The following is a 25,897-nucleotide window of genomic DNA, read 5'->3' as shown; positions in this document are numbered from 1 at the left end:
TTCATATCCTTTGCCCATTTTATAATCAAGTTAAAGTCTTTATTGCTGAGGTATAATATTTGGGAGAGTTGTTTTTGTTTTGAGACAGGGTCTCACTATGAAGTCCTGGCTGGCCTAGAACTCACTATGTAACTCATGCTGGCCTCACACTCATAGAGACCTATCTACTTTGCCTCCTAAGTGCTGGGATTAAAGGCATGATACCACACCAGGATAAAAGAGTTCTTTACTGTTCTCCAGGCCATGAGAATGTTCAGTGGGTAAAGGTACTTTCACCAAACTTGACAACCTGAGATGTACATACTTTCCTTTGACCTCCTCCACATGTGTGATTGGTTCATCTACACACAATAATAAAATATAGTTACATGTTAAGAGTTCTTTATGTATTCTAGATACTACAGTTTGACTGTTACTTACTGGAAATGCTTGTGACCAGAAATGATTCAGATTTTAGATTATTTGGAGTACTTGCATATATATAATCAGCTATTGTGGGTAGGAGAGCCCCATAAATAAACATGAAATTCATCTATGTTCTTTCATTCATATACAGAAGGAAATTTTATACAGTATTTTAATGTGGCTATTTTTGACTGTGATTTGTCTTATATGGTCAGGTGTAGAATTTTTCTTCATGTTGGTTCTCAGAAGGCTTCAGATTTTGGAGCATTTCAGATTTTCGTATTAGGGATGTTCAACCTGTATTTCTTTATTGGATATGTTTTGCAAAGAGAATTTTTAAAACATAAAGCATTTGTAATTTTGCCAAATAGGCAAATGGGCACTTCTAATATTTATTCTATTTTTTGTTTGTTTGTTTTTTTCGAGACAGGGTTTCTCTGTGTAGCTTTGTGCCCTTTTCCTGGAACTCACTTGGTAGCCCAGGCTGGCCTCAAACTCACGGAGATCCGCCTGCCTCTGCCTCCCAAGTGCTGGGATTAAAGGCGTGCGCCACCATCACCCGGCTATTTAGTCTATTTTTGACATTTACCTTTTTTATAGGCATATATGTATGCTTTTTAAGTACTGAAATTAATCTCAATGTATATTTTGCAGTTACACACTGCTGTTTTGACTTAGTACTACATCACAAACATTTTATCAGGGCAGCGGGTTTCTGACCATTTCATAGACCCCAAAGTCTTATTTTGTGCCAGGTTCTGGGGTCAGCGCTGGGACCACAAATAAACCATCCATGGTGGTATTCAAAGCTTATTCCATCAAACACACAGGTATAAGCAGTAGCTACAAATAGGAGAGATAGTTGTTAGGACCCCTAAATGCCGTATGTGTCACAGTAGGGTTATCTATTCTACCTCAGAGGAGTTTAGGAAAATTTTTGGACAAGGTATGAATGGAGCCAAGCTTTGAAGTTAATCTAAATGGAAGAAAATGATCACAGAAGGAATTGCAGGTACAAAGTTATGGAAACAGGAAAGATCATGGTATGTGCTGGGAACTATATATACAAAGTTAATTATTTAAAGTTCAATACATGTGTTTGGGAGGTTGGAGGAAAGCAGATAGTAAGGCCATAAAGAGCTAGGGCATAAAAGACATGGGAAATCATGAAGACTGAATTTTATCCCATACTAAGTTCATGGTCTCGGGGTAAAAAAAAAAAAGAATGTTATGGGGAGATGTGGGATATGACAAGGAAAGGAATTGCCAAGAGCTATAGAAATGAGCCTTCTAGGATCTTCTTACCAAGCAGACCTGGAGGAGCCCATTGTGACCTCAATATCCCTCACATTGTAAGGAGCTGGGAGCCTGTCCTTTGCAGCATGAGAGCCCACAGTTTGCCAGTGAGGCGACCATGTTCTAGTCTCCTACCTTACCTCTGAAAAATGGGCTGGGTCATAAGCCATTGATACTTCTGCCAAGAATCTCAGGAAGTAGGAGCGGGGGAGGCAGTGATACTTTTTCCTGAGGGGGCAGAAACTTACATATATCAGCTCCAGGAATCCTGTCCTTGGACCTCAGAGTGAGACCCCTAGTACAAGGAATGTTGTTTTTCCTCTATTGCTAACTTCCAGCTTAGTTAAATAATGCTTGTTGAAAACAACAGTCTTAATGACTATCATTTATAATTTTAGCAGTGACAGATCATTGAAATTTTACTGTTGTGTTATGTGTCTCAAGTTTTTTTCTCTTTAACTGATTAAAGTAACAAGATTCTTTCTTTCCCTTTATTAGGAATCACCAGTGTCCCAGTTCTTCAAAGGTGAAGACTATTCGTGCTGATGGATTTCAAAAGCCTCCACATTTTATAAAATCAAATTTTAGAAAATTTATTCAGAAACCTTACATAGTAAGATTGGAGTTTCAAGTTTTTCATTTTTGTACATTATATATACATATATATATATATATGTATATATTTTTCAAAGTGCTTGTAATTTTATTATGTGTTATAACAGTGTTGAGGCTTAAAAGAATTTATGACAGAAGAAAGCTCTTCTCTGATTTAGTCGAAACTTCATTTATTATAGTACTAGTTTTCTTAAGATGTTTTGGTAACACCTTCATTAATAGGATTTACACACTATCAAGTTCATTTATTTCAGGTGTATAATTTGGTGATTTTTAGTAACTCTTCAAGGTGTGTTGTAGTCATCATTGTAATCCAGTTGTTGGACTTAAGACAGGATTTTACTTTGTTGCTCAGACTAAGCAGTGGAACTTACTGTATACTCCAGGCAAGCCTCAAATTTGCAACCCATCTTCCTTCACCCCCTGAATGCTGGGATTACAGGCATATGCCACCATGCCTGCACAGGATATTGTCATTACCCAGTAAGAGCTCTCATGCCTGCTTAATATTACACGTTTCCATTCCCCACAAAACCACTAATCTATTTTAAAGATTTGCTTATAGACTAGATCATGAAGTAATAGCCAACAGCGCTTCTGTAAGTGACGACTAAATGATAGGAGACAGTTAGTTTGTAACCTAATATTAGAAGTAATATCCCATTCCTTTACCATACGGTTATTACAAGAAGCAAGCTACTAGACCATGCCCACAAAGAGAAGGATCATTGATGGAGGTTATTAGGAGCCATGTCAGCAGCTGCCTAGTACAATCCTCCCTCTGGCCAGACTCTACAGAAATGGATTAAGTAGAAGGTAATAAGACTATTGATTTTAGAAATAGGAAACTGGAGAATGGATACCATCTTAATTGTTTCTGCTAAAGGATTCGGGTTCTGTGTAGTTAGATTGCTAATGTAGTTCTTTCTTTTATTTCTGGCCCTTTCCAAGCTATTGTAAGAATATCACCTTCAGTAGATTAAAGTCTATCTTTGTTAGGCTAACTTGCCTACTAGCAATGTAGAGAATTTGTGGTATTTCTTGAACAATAGACAACCTTTACCAAGTCCTGCTAGTAATGGGTTTCTTTCTTTCAAAGATGCATACATGAGTCAATACTAGATCTATAGTCCACTTTCTAAAAGTTAATCATTGTGTTATACAGAGTGTTTTTTTTCACACTTCTCACAGGCATGAATGAAACTGGCCCTCACAAACTAGCATGGGTCATATGAGAGAAGAAGTATGTAAGCTCCATGCTCCCTGATTTGGGGTCTTATCTTCAAATATATGTCTTAATTGGTGAGACTAGTTTTTAAAGTAACCCTTAAGGTATATTAACTCATATTAATACTTTTTATTCAGAATTATACTATGCAGAGAAAAGATGGCATTACTCAGAAGATATTTAGAGTTGAGGAAAATCATCAAAACAGAAGAGGCTCTAAAAGATCTTTCAAGGTATTGAGTGTTGTCTTTCATTTATGTCTGCCCATGAGCTTATATATTGGAAATAATGTTGCATTAGTAAATTAAAAGCTACTTTTATAGTATTTTAAACAATAACTATAAACTAGTGTTTTGGTTTCTATGAATATTTCTAGAATGTATATTTAATGGTTACTAGTTTAATAGTGATGTTTAATTTGACTTCAAATTTCATTTTTACCAGGGGAACCCTTTTTTCAAATAGTAATGTAGCTGTTTCTAGAAATTACCAAAGGTTTAAGACTTAGTAGGGCAGAGTAGATTCCATGTGTAAACACGTGGGCTGGGTCACTTCTCAAACTGTTCTAGGAGGTTGCTTGGAACTGCAACTAGCCCCAAGGAGTATGAGATGAGGGAGGGAGGGAGGTTTGTAGAATTGCTGGGAAAGTTTGCATAAGATTGGTTTATGTCTGACAAAACTAAAGACTCCGCCTTCTTCCCACCTCCAGTACAAAATAACAAGATCAAAACCAAAAATATTTATAGTCTTCTATGTCTACTATACTGGACAAAAATGTAGGTAGAATTTAGTTTTTATCATTCATACAATTAATATTTGCTATTTTATGGTAAAGAAAAGTGAATAAATTGTATTTTATTTGTCTGTGAGGGTATGCACATATGTGCAGCCCCCCTCCATGGAGGCCAGATGAAAGTATTAGATACCCTGCAACTGGAATTGCAGGCAGTTGTGAGCTACCCAACTTGAGTGCTGGGAACTGAACTTGGGTCCTCTGGAAGAGTGGCAAGTCCCATCTTCCCAATCCCAGGAATAAAGTTTAAAGGTTTTGATTCATAGGTATTTTTACTTAATGTCTTTACCCCTTCGCTCGTACTTGACATAATCACCATAAATCAAAAAAATAAACTTAGCTAATTAGAACTTTTGAAGATATATTTTTTTAGTATGATAAATACCAAGAATTCATTTCAAGTTCTTTTATCTTTCCTCTTTGTGTGTGTATGTGTTTGTGCATGCAGTGTACAAGTATTTGGAGACCAAACGTAGCCGTTGGATGACTTCCTTAGTTGTACTCCACCTTATTTTTCTTTGATTGATAAATTTCTTCTTTGACAACTTAAGATGTGTATATAATACATTCAGGTTACTTTTGCCCCAACTGTGTCTTCTTTTACTCCCACCCGTCTGCCTCTACTTTCTTATAAATGTGTTTTTGTCTTGTGTCCCACAGAGTTTAGGGTTGTATGTATGCCTTTGGGCTTGAAACTATCCATTAGACCCAGTGGGTTCATCAGTGGCAACATAACTGGGTACTATGCCTCCCTTTTTCCCAGAATCTGTTAGTTTCTTTAGTGTGCATTAGTTTCTACAGGGTGTGATAGGGCCTTATGGTCTTCTTTCCCATCTGTAGCTGACTATTAGATGTGTTAGTTTATGATTGCCTTGGTTGTATCATGCTTAGAAAATGGCATTCCCCAGCCCTTCTCATTATCTTACAGCTCTTATATTCTTTCTCACTAACCCCTTTCCACAATGTCATGCTGACCTTGCTTCCTTTTCTGTTGCTATGAAAAAGCACTGACCAAAATCATCTTTGGGGTGGAAGGGTTTATTTGGCTCACAGGTTACATTCATCATCAAGGGAAGCCAAGGCAGCAAACTGAAGCAGAGACCATAGAGGAATGTTACTTACTGGCTTGCTTTCCATGGCTTGCTTAGCTTACTTTCTTACACAATTGAGAACCACCTGCCCAGGGGTGGCACTACACATTGAGATGGACCCTCCCACTTCAAACATTAATTTTAAAAATTCCCTACAGACATGCCACAGTCTCATCTGATGCATATGGTTCTTCAACTGAGATTCCATCCTTCCAGACAACCCAAGTCTGTGTCAGGTTGACATAAAAAAAAAAAACCCTGCCAGTACATCTTTGTCAACTCTTCACATAAACACACCAATCACTATTAAACTGTGATGTTTTCTTTCTTATCTTTAAAATCTCATGTTAATGCAAAACACAAAGTTTAGAAGTCCCTGTTTGAACAGTTTTGTTCCCAGTACCCCCCTCCACTTTCATTTTGCCTATATGCTGCTGTCTCTACTCCCTTAAAGCAACAGAGTCCACTGTCCACTCTCGGGCTTCCTGGATCCCATAGATATTCAAAGTTAAACACATAAAATAAAGAGTTGAGGCCAGGATCTGCACATAAGAGAGACCATGCATTATCTTTCTGGGCCTGGATTACCTTGAATACGTTTTTCTAGTTTTATCCATTTCCCTGCACTTTCCTTATTTTCATTTTTCTTCATAACTGAATAAAATGCCATTGTGTATGCATACCACAGTTTCATTATCCATTCATCAGTTAATGGATATCTAGGCTGATTCTGTTTCCTAACTATTATGAATAGAGGTACCATGATTATGGATAAACAAATGTCTGTAGTAGGATATACATTTCTTTGGAATGGTATAGCTGGGTCATATGGTAGTCTAATTTTCTTGAAGAAACTCCAGACTGACTTCTAAAGTGGATATACCAGTTTACACTTCCACTGGTGTTGTATAAATAGTCCCCTTTTCCCATAACCATGCCCGTGTTTGTTGTCCTTTGTATCTTTGATGACACCCAGTCAGACTGGGGTGAGATGGACTCATAAAGTAGCTTTATTATTATTTTTTAAAATTTTATGTGTATGGGTGCTTTCCATGCATGTATGTCTGAATACCATGTGCATACAGTGCTCATAGAGGCCAAAGAGGGTGTCAGATTCCGAAACTGGAGTTAGAGGCAGTTGTGAACTGTTGTGTGAATGCTGGGGATAGAACTGTGGTCTTCTAGAAGCCTTAACTGCTAAGCTCTTTCTAGCCCTTAAAATATTTTTTAAAATACATTTCTCTGATGACTAAGTATAGTGAACACTTTTTAAAGTGTTTTTTAGCTATTTATATTTCTTCTTTTGAGAACCCCCTGTTGAGTCCCTTAGCCCATTTGGGTTGTTTGTTTTTATGGAATTTAGATTTTTGAGTCTATTCTATATTCTAGTTAATAATTCTTATCAGATATATACCTGACAGATATTTTCTTTCATTCTATAGGCTGCCTCTTTATTCACTCAATCGTTTCTCATACTGTGCAGAAGTTTTTTTAGTTTCATGAGATCCCATTTATTAGTCATTGGCCTTATTTCCTGTGCTATTAGAGTCATATTCAGAAAATCTTACCAGGCAGTGGTTGTGCATGCCTTTAACCCCAGCACTGGAAGGCAGAGCCAGATGGATTTCTGTGAGTTCAAGGCCAGCCTGGGCTACAAAGTGAGTTCCAGGAAAGGCGCAAAGCTACACAGAGAAACCCTGTCTCAAAAAAACAAAACAAAACAAACAAAACAAAACAAAAACAAAAAACAAAAACAAGCAAAGAAAATCTTTACACCTACATGTTGAAAACCCTTAGGTTTATATGTTGAAGTATACTCTTTACTTTCTCATTTAGCAGATTCAGGGTACCAGATCTTATATTGAGTTTTTTGATTGATTGGAGGTGACTTTTGTGCAGGATGAGACATCAAAAAAATTGAGAGATCTCAAATAATGATGCATCTTAAGACCTTGGGGAAAAAAAACTGGACAAAATAGTAGAAGGGAAGAAATAATTAAAATCAGTGTAGAAATTAATGAAACAGAAACAAACAAAAATCAAAGAATCAGTGAGACAAAGAATTTGTTCTGTGAGAAAATAAAGAAGATTGATAAATCCTTAGCCAGATTAACTCAAAGGAAGAGAACACTCAGATTAATAAAATTAGTTATGAATAGTGAAATATGAAAATAGGTATCAATGAAATGAAAATCATAAGGACATACCTTGAAAACCTGTATTCTAAAAGGAATGGATAAATTTCTAAATGCATATGACCTACCAAAATTAGACCAAGGTGAAATAATAAGTTAAAAAGGCAAATCAGCCGGGTGGTGGTGGTGGTGGTGGTGGTGGTGGTGGTGGTGGTGGTGGTGCAGCACACCTTTAACCCCAACACTTAGGAGGCTGAGGCAGGTGGGGCTCTATGAGTTCAAGGCTGGCCTGGTCTACAGAGCAAGGTCCAGGACAGCCAAGGCTACACAGAGAAACCCTGTCTTGAAAAAAAAAATGCAATAATAAAAATTCTCACACCAGAATCCTCCAGTGCCAGATACTTTCGTTGAAAAATTCTATTAGACCTTCCAAAAAAGTTAACACCAGTACATTCAAATTATTTTATAAAGTAGAAAAGAAAAGGATGCTTCTAAACTTTTTTACAAAGCCAATATTGTCCTGATATCAAACTGGACAAAGGCAACAACAAAAATAAAAGAAAAATAAAGCTCAATCTACCTGATGTACATAGAAGTAAAATAAAATATATTAGTAGTTGCATATTTTCTGAACTAAATAAAAAATTATTTGTCTTAGTCACATTGCCTCATTCCAGAGATATAGGGATGGTTCAACATATGGAAATCAATAAATGTGATTCACTACATAAATGAATACAAAGATAGAAATCACATGACCAGTGCAACCCTTCCTGATAAAAGTCATGAGGTTTATGTTGCTGGAGAGATAGCTCAGCAAAGATCACTCTTGGAGAGGACTCAGGTTTGGTTTCCAGCACCTGGCAGTTTACAAACATTCATAACTCCAGGTCCAGGGGATTCAGTTCCATTTTCTGGCCTCTGTTGGCACTGTATTCATGTAGTGCACATATCCACATTCAGGCAAAAGAAATCCAAAAAATAAGTCATGAAGAGGTTAGAGATGGAGGGAACATATCCCAATATGATAAAGGTTTTATGTCACAAACCTAGCCAGCTTCATCCTAAATGAAGAAAAACCCAAAGCATTCCACTAAGATCAGGAACAAGGCAAGGATGTCCACTCTCCACTGCCATTCTATATAATGCTGGAAATCGTCACTAGAGCAGTAAGACAAAAGGGGTACACATAAGAAAAGCCAAACTAGTCCTTTTTGCAAATGATAGGATTAGAGATTCTAAATACTCCATCAAAATAAACCTCTTAGAACTGAGAAAACACTTTGGTGAGGTGACAGAGTATAAAATTAATATGCAAAAGTTAGTAGCCTTCCTGTATACAAATGACAAACATACTGAAGAAATCGATAAATCTCATTCAGAACACCACACACAGAATACCTAAGAATAAACTTAACTAAAGAAACAAAAAAAAATTCTAAGACAATGCTGGAAACAGTTGAGGAAGACACGAGAACATGCAAAGAGCTCACATGCTTATGGATCAGAAGATTCAGTATTGTGAAAATCACTGTCCTTCCAAAGGCAATCTATAGATTCCAGGGACATTTTTCATAAACGTAGAAAAGACAAAATTAAAATTTATATAGTGCACAAAAGACCCAAGGATAACCAAAACAACTCTGAACAAAAAGAATAGTGTAAGAGGTATCAACATATATAATTTCAGGCTGTACTACAGATCCATAGTAATAAAACTAGCATAGTACTTGTAAAAAAAACAAAACACAGATCAATGGAATAAAGGACCTGAATATAAGTTTATGCTAAAAGAAACCAAAAATAGACACTGCAGAAAAACAGTACTTTACAACAAATGGTATTGGGAAACTTGAGCATCAACATGTAGAAGAATGAAAATAGATTCACCTTGCTTTCTGAAACAGTGTCACATTGAACCAGGAACTCAACAACTCAAATAGGCTGGCTTGCCAATAAACTCCAGGGATCTTCCTATCAGTACCTCCCTAGCTCACCCCCATCACTGGCAATTATAGTCAGGTATTGGAGATCTGAACTTGAGTCCCCATGCTTGCTTAGCAGGTTCTTTACTGACTGAGCCATCTCCCTAGGCTCATTACTAACCATTTCTAAAAACTATTTTCTATAGAGCAAAGTTTTTTTTTAATAATGCAGAAAATAAACTAGTATCTAGTTTGAAAAAATTATACTTTAGGGCTGGTATTAATGCATTTTTAAAATATCTCTGGTGCCTAGAATCAAGGGCTGTTGTGATTATTATTCTCCTGTCTGTTATACTATTAGACTAGATTGGGGAACTGTATTTTTAACATTTAATTCTCTTTGGATCCTTTACAGAAATTTTTGGGTGGCAGATTCCAGCCCCATTTTAAGTCACATCTGGTACAGAAGAGCTTGTATATTCAGGCTAAATACCAGCGTTTACGGTTTGCTGGACCAAGGGGATTTATTACCAATAAATTCAGAAACAGATTTCTGAGGAGAAAAAAGGTTAGTTTGACAACCTTTTAAAAATATTGAGTACCTCTAAATGTTTGTTAGATAATTGAGATTTTCATCTAGATTAAGAAACGACCTAGATTTTTAAAACATTCACATTGTATGATAGTTGAATGAAAACTTCAAGATTAATGCTGATAGAAGTGTGAAACTATTTAAATTTGAAATGCTTTTAGCCATTCTACCTGAAACAATTTGAATATGCCAGCTTGTTGTATGACAAAACTTTTCCTGGGGCGACATAACATACGTGTCTACCTACCGCAGATAGGACAGACTAAAGTACAGATACCACCAAAGTACTACTAGGTGAGCCAGTGAGTTCTATTGGGCTCACTTACGACCAGCGATGACTCAAAGACAGCTGCTTCATCAAAGCCCACCCCAGCATGAGTGACAGCTCACAAACCTGGGAACCTGGAGCACACTGCACAGTCTGCAGGCAGCTCAACAGGTTGGAGAGTGCTTTTCCAGGTGCCTCAGTTGGTCTAAACCTCCAGGTAGCTCTGCTGGGTTCTGCCTCTTGCAGGCAGTTGCTCTGGACCCAGTCATCTTTGCAGCTCTTCTCTGAGAGTCTTCCATGGAACTCAGCTTATTTGAGTCTTCTTGGCATCTTGACTTCCATTTGAGAGTCATCTTTGCAGCTCAGCTTTCTTCCACCTGAGAGGGATTCTTAGCTTTTATTATTTACTCTGACAGGAAGGGGCCTTGTGAATCTGGTCAGTTTCAAGGACTAACTGAAGCTATCTTGAATTGTTTACTTCCTGCTCAAGGATCTTCTCTGCTAGATGGAATATTTCAATCTTGGAGGGAATTTTTATACAACACAGCTCTTTGAACTTTGTACTTTAGCATTTCTGTCATTTAGCTAACCTTTGAAATGAACATTTAAGTAAAGACTCGGAATGACCTATAATATATCAATTTTTTAGTTAGAAGCCAGACGAGTATGGGTCGTAGGACTGTTTTTCTGTTGCTATTCTGATGCTTTAGATGTCATCCATGCACACTCTGGGTTGTAAATATAATTTCAGCACTTGGAATGTGAGACGGGAGCTTTACCACAAGTTTGAGGCCAAAAGTTTGGTATTTACTACTTTTCCATTGTGTAATAATGCTCTTTCATTTAGGCATGTTCTTCTGGAGTCTGTTTCCTTTTTTTTAAATAATTTTTTTTCAAGACAAGGCTTCTGTGTGTAGTCCTGGCTGTGCTGGAACTCAAAACCAGGCTGGCCTTGATCTCAGAGAGATCTGCCTACCTCTGGGAATGCTGGGATTAAGGGTGTGTACCACCATGCTTGACTAAATAAAACATTTTAAATTGATTAACTGTTGTTTGACAATTTCATATATGTAGGCATTATATTCTGTTTATTATGATTCCTCATTCTGTCTTATCTCCCTTCTTTTCCTGCCATATTCCCTCCCTTTTCCCATAGGTCCCCTTTCTCACATTCATGCCTTTTTTGTTTTTGTTTTTGTTTTTGCTTTTGCTTTTGTTTTTGTTTGTGATCATTGATTTTAACTAAGACTTATCTCCTTATCTCTGTGGCCACAGCTTTACAACTGTCCATTGGATCCTCATGGGTTCACCATTTATCTTACAACTGAGGGCAGTCATTATCTCTTCCCAGAATCCATCAGTTACTGATACTTCAGCTGGTAGGGTGTCTTATTTTTCTGATGCTGTGACAAAGCACCATGACCAAGGCAATTTACAGAAGAAAGAGTTAATTTGGGACTTACAGTTTCAGAGGGTTAGAGTCCATGACCATCATGGTGGGGAACATGGCAGCGGGCAGGCAAGCATGGCACTGGAGCAATAGCTAATGTCTCACATCTTGATCCATAAGCACAAGACAGAGAACACTAACTTGGAATGATGTGTGTTCAAATCTCAAATCCCATGCCCAGTGACATACTTCTTCCAATAAACCCACACCTTCTAATGCTTCTTATACAGTTCTACCAACTTTCAGAGGTAACTTACATGAGCATTTGGGGGACATTCTCATTCAAACTACCACAGAGGGTAGGGTCCTATAAGTCCTTCTCTGATCTATGATTGGCTAGTGACACTACTGGTCTTGTGTAAGCTCAGTGCAAGCAAGATGCTGTGAGATCATTTTTGCCATGGCTTTATCATGTCTTGAAGATAGCATTTGCTGTCCTCTTTCCTATTATCTTGCTCTTACATTCTTTCTGCACATTCTTTTGCTGTATTCCCTGTGCCTCAGAGGGGTTGGCATAAATGGATATCCTGTTTCTGAATACTCAACCATCATTTATATGAAGCAGCGTTACTGTCATTCACTACAAAGAAAAGCTCTGATCAAAGCTGGGAGTATCATTTGTCTATAAGTTTAAAAATATGTATTTAGGACTTCAGTTTGGTGCCATGTTAAATTTAGCTAAACAGTAGTAAGCCCTGTCCCTGGACCCATGACTTTCCCAGCCAAAGGTTTTTGGTAGGGTTTACAGTACTAGACTTGTATTCCCTCCTATGGAGTTGGCTTTAAATCCAGTCCAAGAGCACTTACTTCATCCTATAACAGTTGTGCCACTATTGTATCAGTGGATACATCTTGCCTGACTGGTTGGTATTATACCATACAATAGCTGGTAAGACCATTGATGTCTTTACTCCCCTAGCAGCCTGCACAGCAGCATCCATCTAGCCAGCAAGAAGGAAGCATCCATCTCAATTACAGCTTGCTTTCTTATATTTTGTAACCAAGGTGTGTGGAGTCTTTAGCAATAAGATCTTATCATCTAGTTGTGGTAAGCAGTCAAGAGGAATAGTAATAGCTTTTATTGTTGCAGGAGTCTCTGAGGCCTCTCTGGCCAACAATTAGTAAGGAAGTACCACATACCTGGCACTGGTATTTTTGCTTTATAAGCAATGGCTTCTAGGAGCAGTATTATACAGCTATGCAGAATAGCTCCTTTGTAAAAAAAACATTTTAATTGGCTTACAAAGTAATAGATTTCCATACTATTTTTCATAAGCTGGACTCTTAATTCCTGTATCTTAGTATTATATGTATGTTGATTTGGCCTATTCTAGTTTGGCTAATGTCTGTACCTGCAATCAGTCTTCAGTTAAGCTTATATAGAGTTTTATTTAAACAAAGGCAAACTCTGAGTGTAGCATGAAATTAGGTACCCTACTATTAGCATGCTGCGTAACAGGTGAGCTCCATTTTCCTAATCTTTGGGAAAAGGAATGAGACATGGGAGCTATTCTATCTGCCAGGTCCCAACTAAGGTACTTATGGCTAACTAGACCTTTAAGGTGTCCCTCTAGCGTGTGCTACTATAAAACTACATATCATGTGGGAAAATTGATAACTTGTCCTATCAGTCCATTTTACGTCAGTCTTTATGCCCTAAAAAGAATGAAGTCTAGAATTATTGGTTTCTGCTAATGTTGACTCCCATGTTCCTTAAATTAAGGACTCTTTTTCACAAATGGGTCTACTGAGTGTGAGGTACCATTTACATCATTTTGTGTGAGTGTGTGTGTGTGTGTGTGTGTGTGAGAGAGAGAGAGAGAGAGAGAGTGGGTGTGTGTGGTATTGGAGGTAAAACTGTGGAACTTACATATGCTAAGCAAGTACTCTGTAGTCGAAAGTTTTCCTGTGTTCCTCCTGGTCCTGCAGCCTCTTGAACCCAAGTAAACACACAGAGGCTTATATTGCTTACAAACTGTCTATTAATCTATGCATTGCCACATGGCCTTGTGGCTTATGGGTACTTTCACATCTTGCTTCTCCTGGCAGCCGCTTGCAGTGTCTCCTCACTCTCCTTTCTTCTCCTCTCTCTTCAGCTCGAATATACCACCTAACCTTATTCTACCTCACCATTGGCCAAAGAGCTTTATTTATCAACCAATCAGAGCAACACATATTCACAGCATACAGAAAGACATCCTACAGCACTTCTCCTTTTCTGTCTTATCAAAAAGGAAGGTTTTAACTTTAATATAGTAAAATTACATATACTAGAACAGTCAACAAGCAAGAATTACATTTACAATATCTAGTCTATTTGTATTTGGTAAATTTAAAGAAAACATTCATCTATCCTATATTTATGAGTCTAAAGTTTCAAATCTAATTTATCTTTTATCATAACCAATGAAAATTATAACTATCTAGTCTTCAAATCCATCAAAGGAGCAACAAGATGTCAGCAGACCGGTAAAGCCATGGCCACATGGCAACATATTGATTAATAGAAATGGGTTGAATTAAGTTATAAGAGCTAGCTAACAAGAAGCCTGATGTATAGGCCATATAGTTTGTAAATAATATAAGCCTCTGTGTGTTTACTTTGGACCAAGTGGCTGTGGGATACAGGTGGGAGAGATCCATTCTGACTGCAGGGCTGGGCAGGACTGAAGAAACTTCCAGTTACAGTAATGTACCATTGAGCCACACCTGCATCCTGTAGTTAAATAATTTAATATCCCAAGTTTTGGCATCAGAGGGAACTTAAAAAATTCTACCCTAGAAAGATACCTTAATCTGTGTAGCATTTTGTGGTGGTTTGAATGAGAATGGCCCCAAAGGCTTATCTTTTGAATGCTTGATTCCCCAGTTAGTGGAACTGTTTGGGAAGGACTAGGAGACGTGGCTGTGTTGAAGATGTGTCACTGTTGGTTTCAAAAGCCCACACCAGGCCCAGTGTCTCTCAGCCTGCTGCTTGTTAATCAGGATGTAAAGCTCTCAGTTACTGCTCTAACCCATGTCTGTGCTTCACACCATGATGATCATGGACTAACCCTTTAAAATTGTAAGCAGGCTTCCAATTAAAAGCCCTCAAGGCATTCCTTCTGTAAGAGATGCCTTGGTGCCTCTTAACAGCAATAGAGCAATAGCTAAGACACATTTCTTCACATTTTAGCTTTTTGTGGTGTTGGAGAAGCCATTGTTTTAGCAGTTAGATTACCACCTGGACTGATTAATTGATACATGATTAATTAAGTAGTCTACATACTATGAAATTAGATCTGGACCTACTTATACCCATATACCTGGTCTATCAGAAGGTTTTTTTTTTTGTTTTTTTGTTTTGTTGTTGTTGTTGTTGTTGTTGTTGTTGTTGTTTTGAGACTAGGCTTCTCTGTGTAGTTTTGGAACCTGCCCTGGATCTCGCTCTGTAGACCAGGCTGGCCTCAAACTCACAGAGATCTGCCTGGCTCTGCCTCCCGAGTGCTGGGATTAAAGGTGTGTGCCGCCCCCCAGCCTTATCAGAAGTATTTTTTTAATAAAGTCTTTATTTATTATGTATACAGAAGAGGGCACCAGATCTCATTACAGATGGTTGTGAGCCACCATGTGGTTGCTGGGAATTGAACTCAGAATCTCTGGAAGAGCAGTCAGTGCTCTTAACCTCAGAGCCCCCCAGAAGTATTTTTAATAAACTTTATTATGTAAATACTTGCAAGTAAGGAAAAACACCCACACCAGTATTAATCATAGCCAAAGTCTATACAACTTAATGAACTTATATAAAGTTAGAATTGGCATTCAAAATGGAAGCTCTGAAGCTTCACATTAAATTTTACATTTTCAGTATTGAATATATTTTGTGCACTAATCTACCACCAAAACAAAAAAAAAATCATGGCAGAGTTAGAACTAGGAAAACAGCTTTATATTCTCTTTCATAACGTGTATCTATTACCTTTAATCACTCCGTCCTCATCCCCTTATACCTAGCCTTTCTTGTTCTCTTTCTTCATGTTGTACTATACCCACATGCCCATGTATTTACTTATATACATATATTATTAGTTAGATTCTGCATATGAGAGAGAACTGTGATTTTATTTATTTCTGAGATTGCATAACCTTGTACTTCAGAATTCACAAAGAATTTCAGAAATAAAATACCAAGGGGATAAAACTGCCAGTCAAAAAATGGGAAATAAACTGAATAGACAATTTTCAAACCAAGAAATGCAAATGATTAATAACTATTTTTAAAGTGTTCAATGTCTCTTCCATCAGGGAAATTGCAAACTAAAATTACTTTGAGATAATTGACTTACCCTAGTCAGAATGGTTGTCATCAGCAAATCTGACAATGGAAGTTGGAAAGGATATAAATAGAGGGAAATCCATATTTACTGTTGGTAGGAGTACAGATTAATACAGCCACTGTGGAAATCAGTTTGGAGATTTCTCAAAAAAATTTTAAAAAGAACTACCCTATGGGCCAGCTTTGTGACTCCTGGGCATATACCCAGAGAACTCCTACCATAAAGATATTTACACACATACCCATGTTTTTATTACTTTATTTACTATAGCAAAGGATTGGAATCAACCTAGTTGTCAGTCAACAGATGAATAGATAATGAAAATTTGGTATATATGAAAATGGAGTACTACTTATCTCTAAAGAAAAAGGAAGTTAAAATTTTGCAGGGTAATGGACTAAGGATTTCTGCAATTTGTGAATTCTGGCTAATAACCCCTTGTCTCCCATTATGTGGGCTCTCTTAGCTCTGCTTGTTGTTTCCCTTGCTGTACAAAAACTTCTTATTTTCATGTGGTCACGTTGGTTGATACTAGGGTTAGTTCTGTGCTGTTAGTGCACTATTAAGTTCCTGTCTACCCCAATATCTTGAAGAGTAGCCTGTGTACTTTTAAAACTTTCAGTGTTTCAGGCTTTAGATAATAGGTCTTTGATCCATTCTTAATTGATGTTTGTACAAGATGAAAGGTAAATCTAATTTCATTCTCTGGCTTGCAATTCAGTTTTGCTACCATTATTTATTGAATGGGCTCTTTTTCCATAGTATATTTTTGCCTCCTTTTCAAAAAATTAAGTGGAAATGGCTTTGCCATTTTGTTTCCTGATCCTTTATTCTATTCCATTGGCCTTCCTGTCTACTTTATACAAGTACCAAGCTGTATTGATTATTATAGCTCTATAGATAGTTTTAGGTTGGTATTGCACTTCCTCCAGCATTGTCCTTACTCCTTGTGATTCTTTCCTACCTGTGGTCTTTTGTGTTTCCATATGATTTCTTACATTGTTTTTTTCTAAGCCTGTTAAACATGACAGGGGAATTTTTTGTTTCCCATCTTCAGTGCAGTCTGGTTTCTGTGCCATCAGATACATACTTTCTGTTCTGTTTCCACTACAAAACAGTCTTGGAAAGTGGTAAGGGTTGATTCTAGACATGCTCTTAATAATCCTCTTCAATTGCCTAAAATCATAATAATAATTTCCCTAAAACTGCATTTGATCTTCAGCTACCTACAAAATGGTAAGATTCCCAAGCAGAAATAGAAAAGCAGAGAACACAAAAATCTCACATATTCATAACAGAATTGTGTTAATTCCATTCTGTCACCCAGATTCCTTATAGCCATTGGCTGCTTGCAATCCTTCAAGTGTGTACACACACACACACACACACACACACACACACACACACACACACAGAGAGAGAGAGAGAGAGAGAGATTGAGATTGAGATTTCTGTAAGGAGGAGATGAGACCACAGTTAGAGAACCATTGGATCACCATTTGGCCCCTGGGGAGGCTTTATAATATACTTACACACACACACTACATACATACACACACACACACACACACACACACACACACACGATGTGGAACAAGGCTAGGTCCTCTGCTTCCTTCTTGAATTGGATTAAGCAGGATGCACTTTTTGTTGTTTTGGTCACTTTAAATGACAGCAGGGACCTGATTTGATGAGATAAGAGTGGGGACTTTAGAAATTCCCGCAGAGGTAAAAAAGCCCATCAATGGAAATAAACCTGATAAAAGAGGGTTTCTTTTGGATAAGATCCTGGAAACAGGCCATCTTGGACCAAAGAGAAAGAAATCTGAAAACAGCCTTGATCTAATCCAGGACCCTGTTCCTTAGCTGGGGAATTAACTATCTCCTGTCTTCACTTATAATATCTCTCTGTCTTCCTTCCTTTTTTTGTTTTTGTTTTTCAAGACAGAGTTTCACTGTGTAGATCTGGCTGTCCTGGAACTCACAGAGATCCATCTACCTCTGTTTCCCAATTGCTGAGATTAAAGGCATACACCGCCGTTGCCTGGCCATAATGGGTTTCTTTATTCTTGAATTTTGTATTTGAACTGGATGATGAGGGACATATGTCCATTACCTCCTGGAACAGGGTTTGTTTTTAGTCTGCTAGCACTCAGAAGTACCTCTCGTAACAAGCTCTGTTCCAGGAGGAAGTTTTTAGAAAGCTTGAGGCACAGCTGGGCATGGTGGCTCAGTCATGTAATCTCAGGCTAATATAGGAGGGTCACCATGAATTCAAGGCAAGCTTGGGGTATATGGTGAGTTCTAGGATAGTCAGGGATACAGACTAAGACCCTGTCTCAGAACAAAACAAAGCACTTTTGATGATCTAGTTATATATAAAAATAGTACCAAAACATAGTAAAAACAGGGTTGGAAGGAGGAAAGGGAAGGGAGAAATGATGTAATTATATTTTAATTTCAAAAAATTAAAATGTAAGAGATAAGAAGATAGCCACTGAAAGACTATCAGCACTTGTGCATCTGGTCAGAAAGGCACAGAGTTCCTTAGAACCAGCCTTACTTCAGTATTCTTTCAGTTCCTATACACTAGGTGCCTGTTAGAACCCCATGGCTAGGAAAGGCATAAAAACACATAGAGAGGAAGTTAAGACTGGGATTTATGACCTTGGGGATTGAAAGAAGCTTGAAGGTCATCCAGCACAAAGATAAAGATCAAATGAATCAGCAAGAATTTACTGAGTGCCTGCCATACCTGAGTTGCAGCATGTCAACATAGAAAGGAAATGTTACCTGAAGGCATCATCACCTATGAGTCTTTGTCATCTGGGGACTGGCATCTCTAACTTACTGTGTGGTTTCTCTTTTATTTGTTTTTTTAGCCTTTGTTTTTCAAGTGATATTTTATCATATAGCCCAGGTTGCCCTTGAACTCTTGACCCTCCAATACCAGCTACTCAAGTGCTAGGATTATGGACAAGTACCCTACTTTCTTTCATACATTCTTAAAGAAGGAAGCATTTCTACAGCACTTGAGAGGAGTGACTAGCACTGAAACAGAAAGTCTATGATTCTGAGGTCAGTCTGGGCTACACAGTAAGTTCCAGCATAGCCTGGGCTACGTAGTGCCAGCCCGTCTCAAAAAGGGTATTTCCTAGTGTATTGTTTGCTTTTATCCTTTGTTAGTTACCCTGGTTGGCCTTGATTATACCTCACATCTTCCTAAGATTTTACCACTACCTCTTCTGATGTCTGATCCTGACAGCTAGCTCCCCAGACTCCAGATGTTTAGCTGCCTCACAGATACTCTCAAATGGTTGTCCTCATGTACCTGAATTTCAGTCAAACTTGTATTGAAATATGCTGTAGCATAGATGGAACTTATAACTACCATGCTGAGTGATAGGAGCCAGGTGCAAAAGCCCACCTATGGTATGATCCCATTTATTTGAGTGGAAACACAGCCATAGAGACAGAAGGTAGAATTTAGGAGCTGGAGGTTCAGGTGAATATTGGAGAGAGGTCCTGAGATTATTTGTAATGGGTATATAGTTTCTTTTTAAAGTGAGAAAACTATTCTAAAACTGATTATCATGATTGCTGTGAATATGCTTAACAGTCATGGAATTTTTAACTTTATTGTATAGCTGTTTTGCCTTTATGCATGTCTGTGGACCACACATGTTCCTGGTGCCTGAGGAGGCCAGAAGAGGGCATCAGAGCCCCTGGAAATGGAGTTACAGTTGCGAGCTCCCATGTTGATGGTGAGATTCTGGTCCTCTGGAAGTACAGCCAGCACTGATCAGTCTCTTCAGTCCCAAAGTTGTTGAATTGAACACTTTAAATAGGTGAACTGTATAGAATGGAAGTTATATCTCAGTAAAGTTATTTTAAAAATAACTGTCTTACTTTCTGTCGGAGTGACAAAAACCATGACCACAAAAAATCTACTTGGGGAAGAAAGTTTTACATGTACTTATCACAGTCCATCATTGAAGGAAGCTAGAGCAGGCACCTGGAGTCAGGAACTGAAGCAGAAGCCCTGGAGGAACACTGCTCACTGGCTTGCTCCCCATGGCTTGCTCACTCTGCTTTCTTATACTACCCAGGACCACCTGCCCAGGGGTGGCCCTGCCCACAGTGACCTGGGACCTCCCCCATAAATCAGTGAAGAAAATACCCCACAGGCTTATCTATGTGCCAGTCTGATGGAGGCATTGTCTCAGTTGAGCTTCCCTCTTCCCAGATGAGTCTAGCTTATGTCAAGTTGACAAAACAAACAAACAAACAAACAAACAAACAAACAAGCCAATGCAATACCAAATATGTTCTCCTCCACAGACCACTTTCCTCTCTCCTGTCAGGGGCCATAGCTGTTATAGCCAGCCAAGCCAACCTAAAAACTTGTCCAAATAGGCAATCTACCCAGTTCTCCTTCTTTCTTTAATATTTCAAGTCTTATTTTTATCACTCACGTCTTCATTCAGTTCATTCATTTTAACAAATGCATATTATTCTACTATATGTGTATATTAATTATTTCAATTTTCTAAGCCTTTTTACTTACATACTCAATAACTAATCCAGTTAGAAAATACCCAAGTGGTGATGAAGAGATTGCTCAGTGGTTAAGAGCATGTGCTGCTCTTAGAGAGGACCTGGGTTTGGGGCCAACATCCACAGGGTATCTAATAACTACCTGTAACTCTAGTTCTTTAGAATATCCAATTCCCTCTTCTGGCCTCTGTGGGCACTTCATACCCATGGTACACAGACATACATATAGACAAAACATTCATGCACATAAAAAATACACAAGCTAACTCTTCTAACACTAAGCAGTTTCATATCTTTTGCTTTGCCTTAAATTTGGATTTAATTATGCTTCTGTCATACAATTAATTTTTAAAACACTTTTTAATATATATGACATTTCTGTTATTATTTGTATTAAGTTTTTTTCTGAACTGAAATTAATATTTAAAGTACCATAAACATACTGTAAGTTTTGTGAAGTATTGATTAAATGAAGTTTTGCTACAAATATGTTTATATTTTCAACTAGTTCATATATTCACTTTTTTTTTTTTTTTTTTTTTTTTTTTTGGTTTTTCAAGACAGGGTTTCCCTGTGTAGCTTTGCGCATTTCCAGGAACTCACTTGGTAGACCAGGCTGGCCTCGAACTCACAGAGATCCGCCTGGCTCTGCCTCCCGAGTGCTGGGATTAATGGTGTGCGCCACCACCGCCTGGCTTAATTCATATATTCAAAGATACAAATCTGCCAGTGGTGGTGCATGCCTTTAATCCCAGCACTCAGGAGGCAGAGGCAGGAGGATCGCTGTGAGTTTGAGGCCAGCCTGGTCTACAAAGTGAGTTTCAGGACATCCAGGGATACATAGAGAAATCCTGTCTCAAAAAAACAAAAACAAAAACAAACAAACAAAAAAACCCAAACCAAACAAACCAAAAATACATATTACTGGTGGTAGAATAGTAGTGTTCAAGTATCTATGTAGTTGTATTTCTTCTTATAAGTATGGAAGAACCTTGTAAAATTGTATAAATTGGAATGAAAGGACTTTAGGAATAATTAGTAGTGCCATTTGGTTCATTAGACTCACTGTAAATTAGAGGCCAAAAAATACTACTTACTGTTCTACAACCAAAAAGTATTTTGAGAGTTCTCTCACTGAAGCTTGGTTTCGTTGTCTTCTAAATTCTGTTAGGCAAAAAGAATTGAAAGCTATCTGATATAAAGTGAAAAATTACACTATTTATTACTAGTTGTTAAAGTTGGGTTATTTATTTATTTATTTTATGCAGAGTCTCTATATAAACCAGGCTAGCCTGAAACTCAAAAGAGATCTGCCTACCTCTGCTTCCTAAGTGTTGGGATTAAAGGAGTGTGCCATCACCACCTGGCAAAAACAGCTTTTTATCTTGAGACAGGGTCTCACTGTATGGTACTGGCTGGTCTAGCACTCACTATGTAGACCAGGTTTACCTTGAACTCAGAGATCCTCCTGTCTCTGCCTCTGATTAAAGGCCAACATGCCCCATTCTTGGCTTACTTTCTTGACATCATCACTAATAATTGAGTGTTCTTTGGGGGCCTCATCAGGTCATACAAAATAATAGATTCAACGGGCCTGTAGAGATGGCTCAGTGGCCATGTAAGCGTGAATACCTGAGTTTTAATACCCACAACCTCCTGAAACCAGAAAAAGAGGTAGTGTGCATCTGTAATCCCAGCACCCCCACAGCAGGATGGGAGAGATCAGAGAATCCATGGAAGCTTGCAGAGTAGCTTGTAACCAGTAGTGAACAACAAGAGATCCTCTGTCTCAGCTGGTAGTGTGGCCTAGTGATCTAAGGTGCTGTATTAAGTAAGAGACCCTGTCTCAAGGTGAAAAGGGAGAACCAATATCTGAATGTGTCCTCTGACCTTCACATGTGTGCCATGTTATTTAGACACCTGTATTCACATGTAATGCATGTGTATACTTACTCACACATACATGCATGAGAAAGATTATATTTTATGTTTAGAATTTTATATATATATACATATAAATATATATTTGTAATAATTTTTTAAAAGGTCATAAATTTGAGAGAGCATGGCAAAAGTAAGTGGGAAGACTTGGAAGGAGTAAAGAGAAGGGAGAAATGATATAATTATAATATTGAAAAAAAGAAATAGATTCAAGATGAGAATGTAAAAGAGATGGAACTAGCCTTACCAAACTGTAGGATTTTAGAAAGTGAACATCAGGAGTTTAAAGATCTGAAATTAATCTCCTCAAACTGTCTGGACCCACACTGCTACTTGTAAAGTCATTGTATACTCCTGGGGGTATGTGTACTGCAGTTTGAGACCCTAACTTGTATATGTACGCCTCTATTGATGACTTCAGGGTAGGATATAGGTACTCATTTTTTCCAGCATCAACATTTAAGCACATTAACATTTTAGTATCTTGCTAGAAATTCCCCTTTTACTCATTTGTACTAATACCCAGAGTATATGAAAGGGTCTGTAGTATAGACTGTATACCCTGGTCAGTGTGACATGTCAACAGTTTTCAACCTGATAGCAACAAGTAATTCTTATTATTTGCTTTGGTTTGGTTATTAATAGTGGTCTTATTTATGTCTCTGCTTCTCTCTTTTTTTTTTTTTTTTTTTTTTTTGAGACAGGGCCTCTTTTTGTACCCCTGGCTGTCCTGAAATCTTCTATAGACTAGGCTGGGAACTCTCAGAGATCTGTCCACCTCTGCCTCTGTCCTTTAGAACAGGGATTAAAGGTGTGTGCCACCAGGCCTGGCTTTTCTGAGGGTTCTTGACTTACTGAAGCTTTACCCTATCATATATTTTGCTGAAGCTTTACCCTATCATATATTTTGTTAGTGTTTACTTTCTGTTTGACAGCTGTTTATGCTGGCCTCATACATCATGGAACTTATAGAAGACTGACATGAATCTGTCAATTTCTCCAGTATGGCTTTTAGGTTTCATATCAAAATTATGCTTAGGAAAATTCTTTACTGTGTCCTTTGAGTGGCTTTATTTATTTATTTATCTATTTATCTATCTATTTATTTATTTATTTGGTTTTCTTGAGACAGGGTTTCTCTGTGTAGCTTTGGAGCCTGCCCTGGATCTCGCTCTCTAGACCAGGCTGACCTTGAACTCACAGAGATCCTCCTGCCTCTGCCTTCCAAGTGCTGGGATTAAAGGTGTGCGCTACCAACACCCAGCTTTTGAGTGGTTTTATAATTACTATAATCCATTATATTTTTATAATATAATATGAAACCAAGATCTGATTTCCTACTAGTAGATTTATAACATCATTTATTGAATATCTTGTCTTTTCCTTGACAATTGAAAATGATCTTTTCAAGCCAGGCATAGTGGTGTACACCTTTAATCCCAGCACTTGGGAGGCAGAGGCAGGTGGTTCTCTGAGTTCAAAACCAACCTAGTCAACAGAGTGAGTTCCAGGACAGACAGAGAAATCCTGTCTCAAAAAACAAAAAAGGAAGGAAGGAAGAAAAAAAAAGAAAAGGAAGAAAATGCTCCCTTCATTATAAGCTAGATTCTTAGTTATCACTGGTCTGTATTTAGAAGCTTTCTGACCATCTTGTTTTCCTGATCCTGTGATTTGCTTATCTCTTTGCTACTAGCATAGTTCATGTCCTGGATCATAGATTCTATCACATTACCTGTACACAGACACTTTCTTAGTGTTTTGTTGCTCACAGAAAGAAACCAAACTTGTTAGGCAGGTCTAGTCCTAAGCTACCTTTCCAGGAACATTTCACCATAACCATCTGCATTTTTAAGTGTGTTTCCATTGTTCCTACTGTTCTCTTAGCTAGAAATAGTGTTAGTGCTGCCACCTACCCTTGTAGAAGCAGGGTCTTGCTATGTAGTTCAGATTTGACCTCAGACTTTAATCCTGCTTTACCACCCAAGTGCTGGGATTTCATGCATATGCCACTCAACTTGATTTCTGTTCTTTATTATAAAATCCTTTTCTTTTGAGAGCTACTGGAAACTTTTCCAAACCTTCTCTCATACCCCTTTAACTCCTGTTTCATTTGGTCTCTAAGTTATTTCTGTTCATCTTACTCATTTGTGAAACAGACGATCCACTCCTTAAGGCTAGACCATGTCTTATCAGTCTATCCTCCTGGTTTACCTTTTGTCATTTTCAGGCTTTAGAAACTGTGTTTTTAATGGAGTTGAATCCGGATCATGAATACATACATACAAACAAACATACATACATACATATGCTCCAAAAGGTTAGTGAGCAGAAACTGCAGGATGAGAGTTTTCTGGCTTTGATAATCTGCAAAGACAATTCAGTATCTAACTGTACTGCTATGTGACTGCTTTGTTACAATGGAAGAATACTCAACAAAATCAGCACTCAGAGCAAAATTGAAACTTTATGCAAATTTATGTGGGTCCTTTCCCTGTGGAGCCACTCAGGGCATGAATAATTCCTTCAGCAGTTGCTTAAGATAATGTATGTGCACTGTTGCCGGTCTGAGCTCACTGGAGACTCAGTGGCCGGTGTCGTTTCAGAGAGCTTATCATATGGTCACCCCTTAGTGGACATACATCCGGATTCTAGGCTCTCAGAAGGCGTAGCATAAACCATGTTATTTACACTTTGAGCACTCATCAGTTAATAGTCAGACTCCCCCTGGAATGTCAGCCACTGGCCAGCCTTGAAAGCAGGCACTTCCAAGGATAACAGTAACTCCTGTTATGCCAACTCTTTTCTGAGCAGTCATATTTTTAAGGAGCTTAATTTCTCTAAAGGGAAAGATATCTGTGGCAGGGGTGGTGAGGAGGTGTGCACTAAGTACTTTCACTGTCTTCCCAGAGGAAGTAGGTTGTAAGCTGAGGCTTGGGCAAGACTTAGGCACAGAAAGAGTGAAAGCCCCTGGTCCGTGTTTGTCAGTAGCAAGTGGGATTAAGGAGAAAGAAGTACACAATATACCAAGGGCCTCAAATTGTTCATAATTTGTTTCTTATTTGAATTGGTAGCAGTAGGATACCTTTGTGTGGAGTAAGAAGGGGAGATAGTGCTTTAGGACAGCCACTTGAATAGGAGTGGCAGGGTCCCAGGGAATTAGGATGAGACACAGTAAGACCAGCAAGGTAGCATTTGCAGTGACCCTGTGTTGTTAGGAAAACCCAGCTGGGAAGTGGTGGCGCACACTTTTAATCCTGCTCTGGGGAGGCAGAGACAGGTGGATCT

General features: G+C 38.1%; 1 protein-coding gene across 5 annotated transcripts in view; it reads left to right on the top strand.

Moving 5' to 3' along the window:
• The window catches only part of Bclaf3 (BCLAF1 and THRAP3 family member 3), an 81,503-nt gene that overhangs the window by 33,930 nt on the left and 21,676 nt on the right, over nucleotides 1–25,897 (top strand). For 3 of the 5 annotated variants that reach the window (XM_036174234.1, XM_036174233.1, XM_036174235.1), the window contains exons 9-11: nucleotides 2,200–2,314; nucleotides 3,682–3,777; nucleotides 9,904–10,056. In XM_036174234.1, the coding sequence (XP_036030127.1) occupies nucleotides 2,200–2,314; nucleotides 3,682–3,777; nucleotides 9,904–10,056 (364 nt within the window). The remainder of the gene's footprint in view (nucleotides 1–2,199; nucleotides 2,315–3,681; nucleotides 3,778–9,903; nucleotides 10,057–25,897) is intronic. The other 2 variants (XM_036174237.1, XM_036174238.1) reach the window with 1 other exon arrangement.

Source organism: Onychomys torridus, chromosome X (genome assembly GCF_903995425.1).
Source record: "Onychomys torridus chromosome X, mOncTor1.1, whole genome shotgun sequence".
NCBI classification, from domain to species: Eukaryota; Metazoa; Chordata; class Mammalia; order Rodentia; family Cricetidae; genus Onychomys; species Onychomys torridus.
This window is presented reverse-complemented; position numbering and strand designations above follow the sequence as displayed.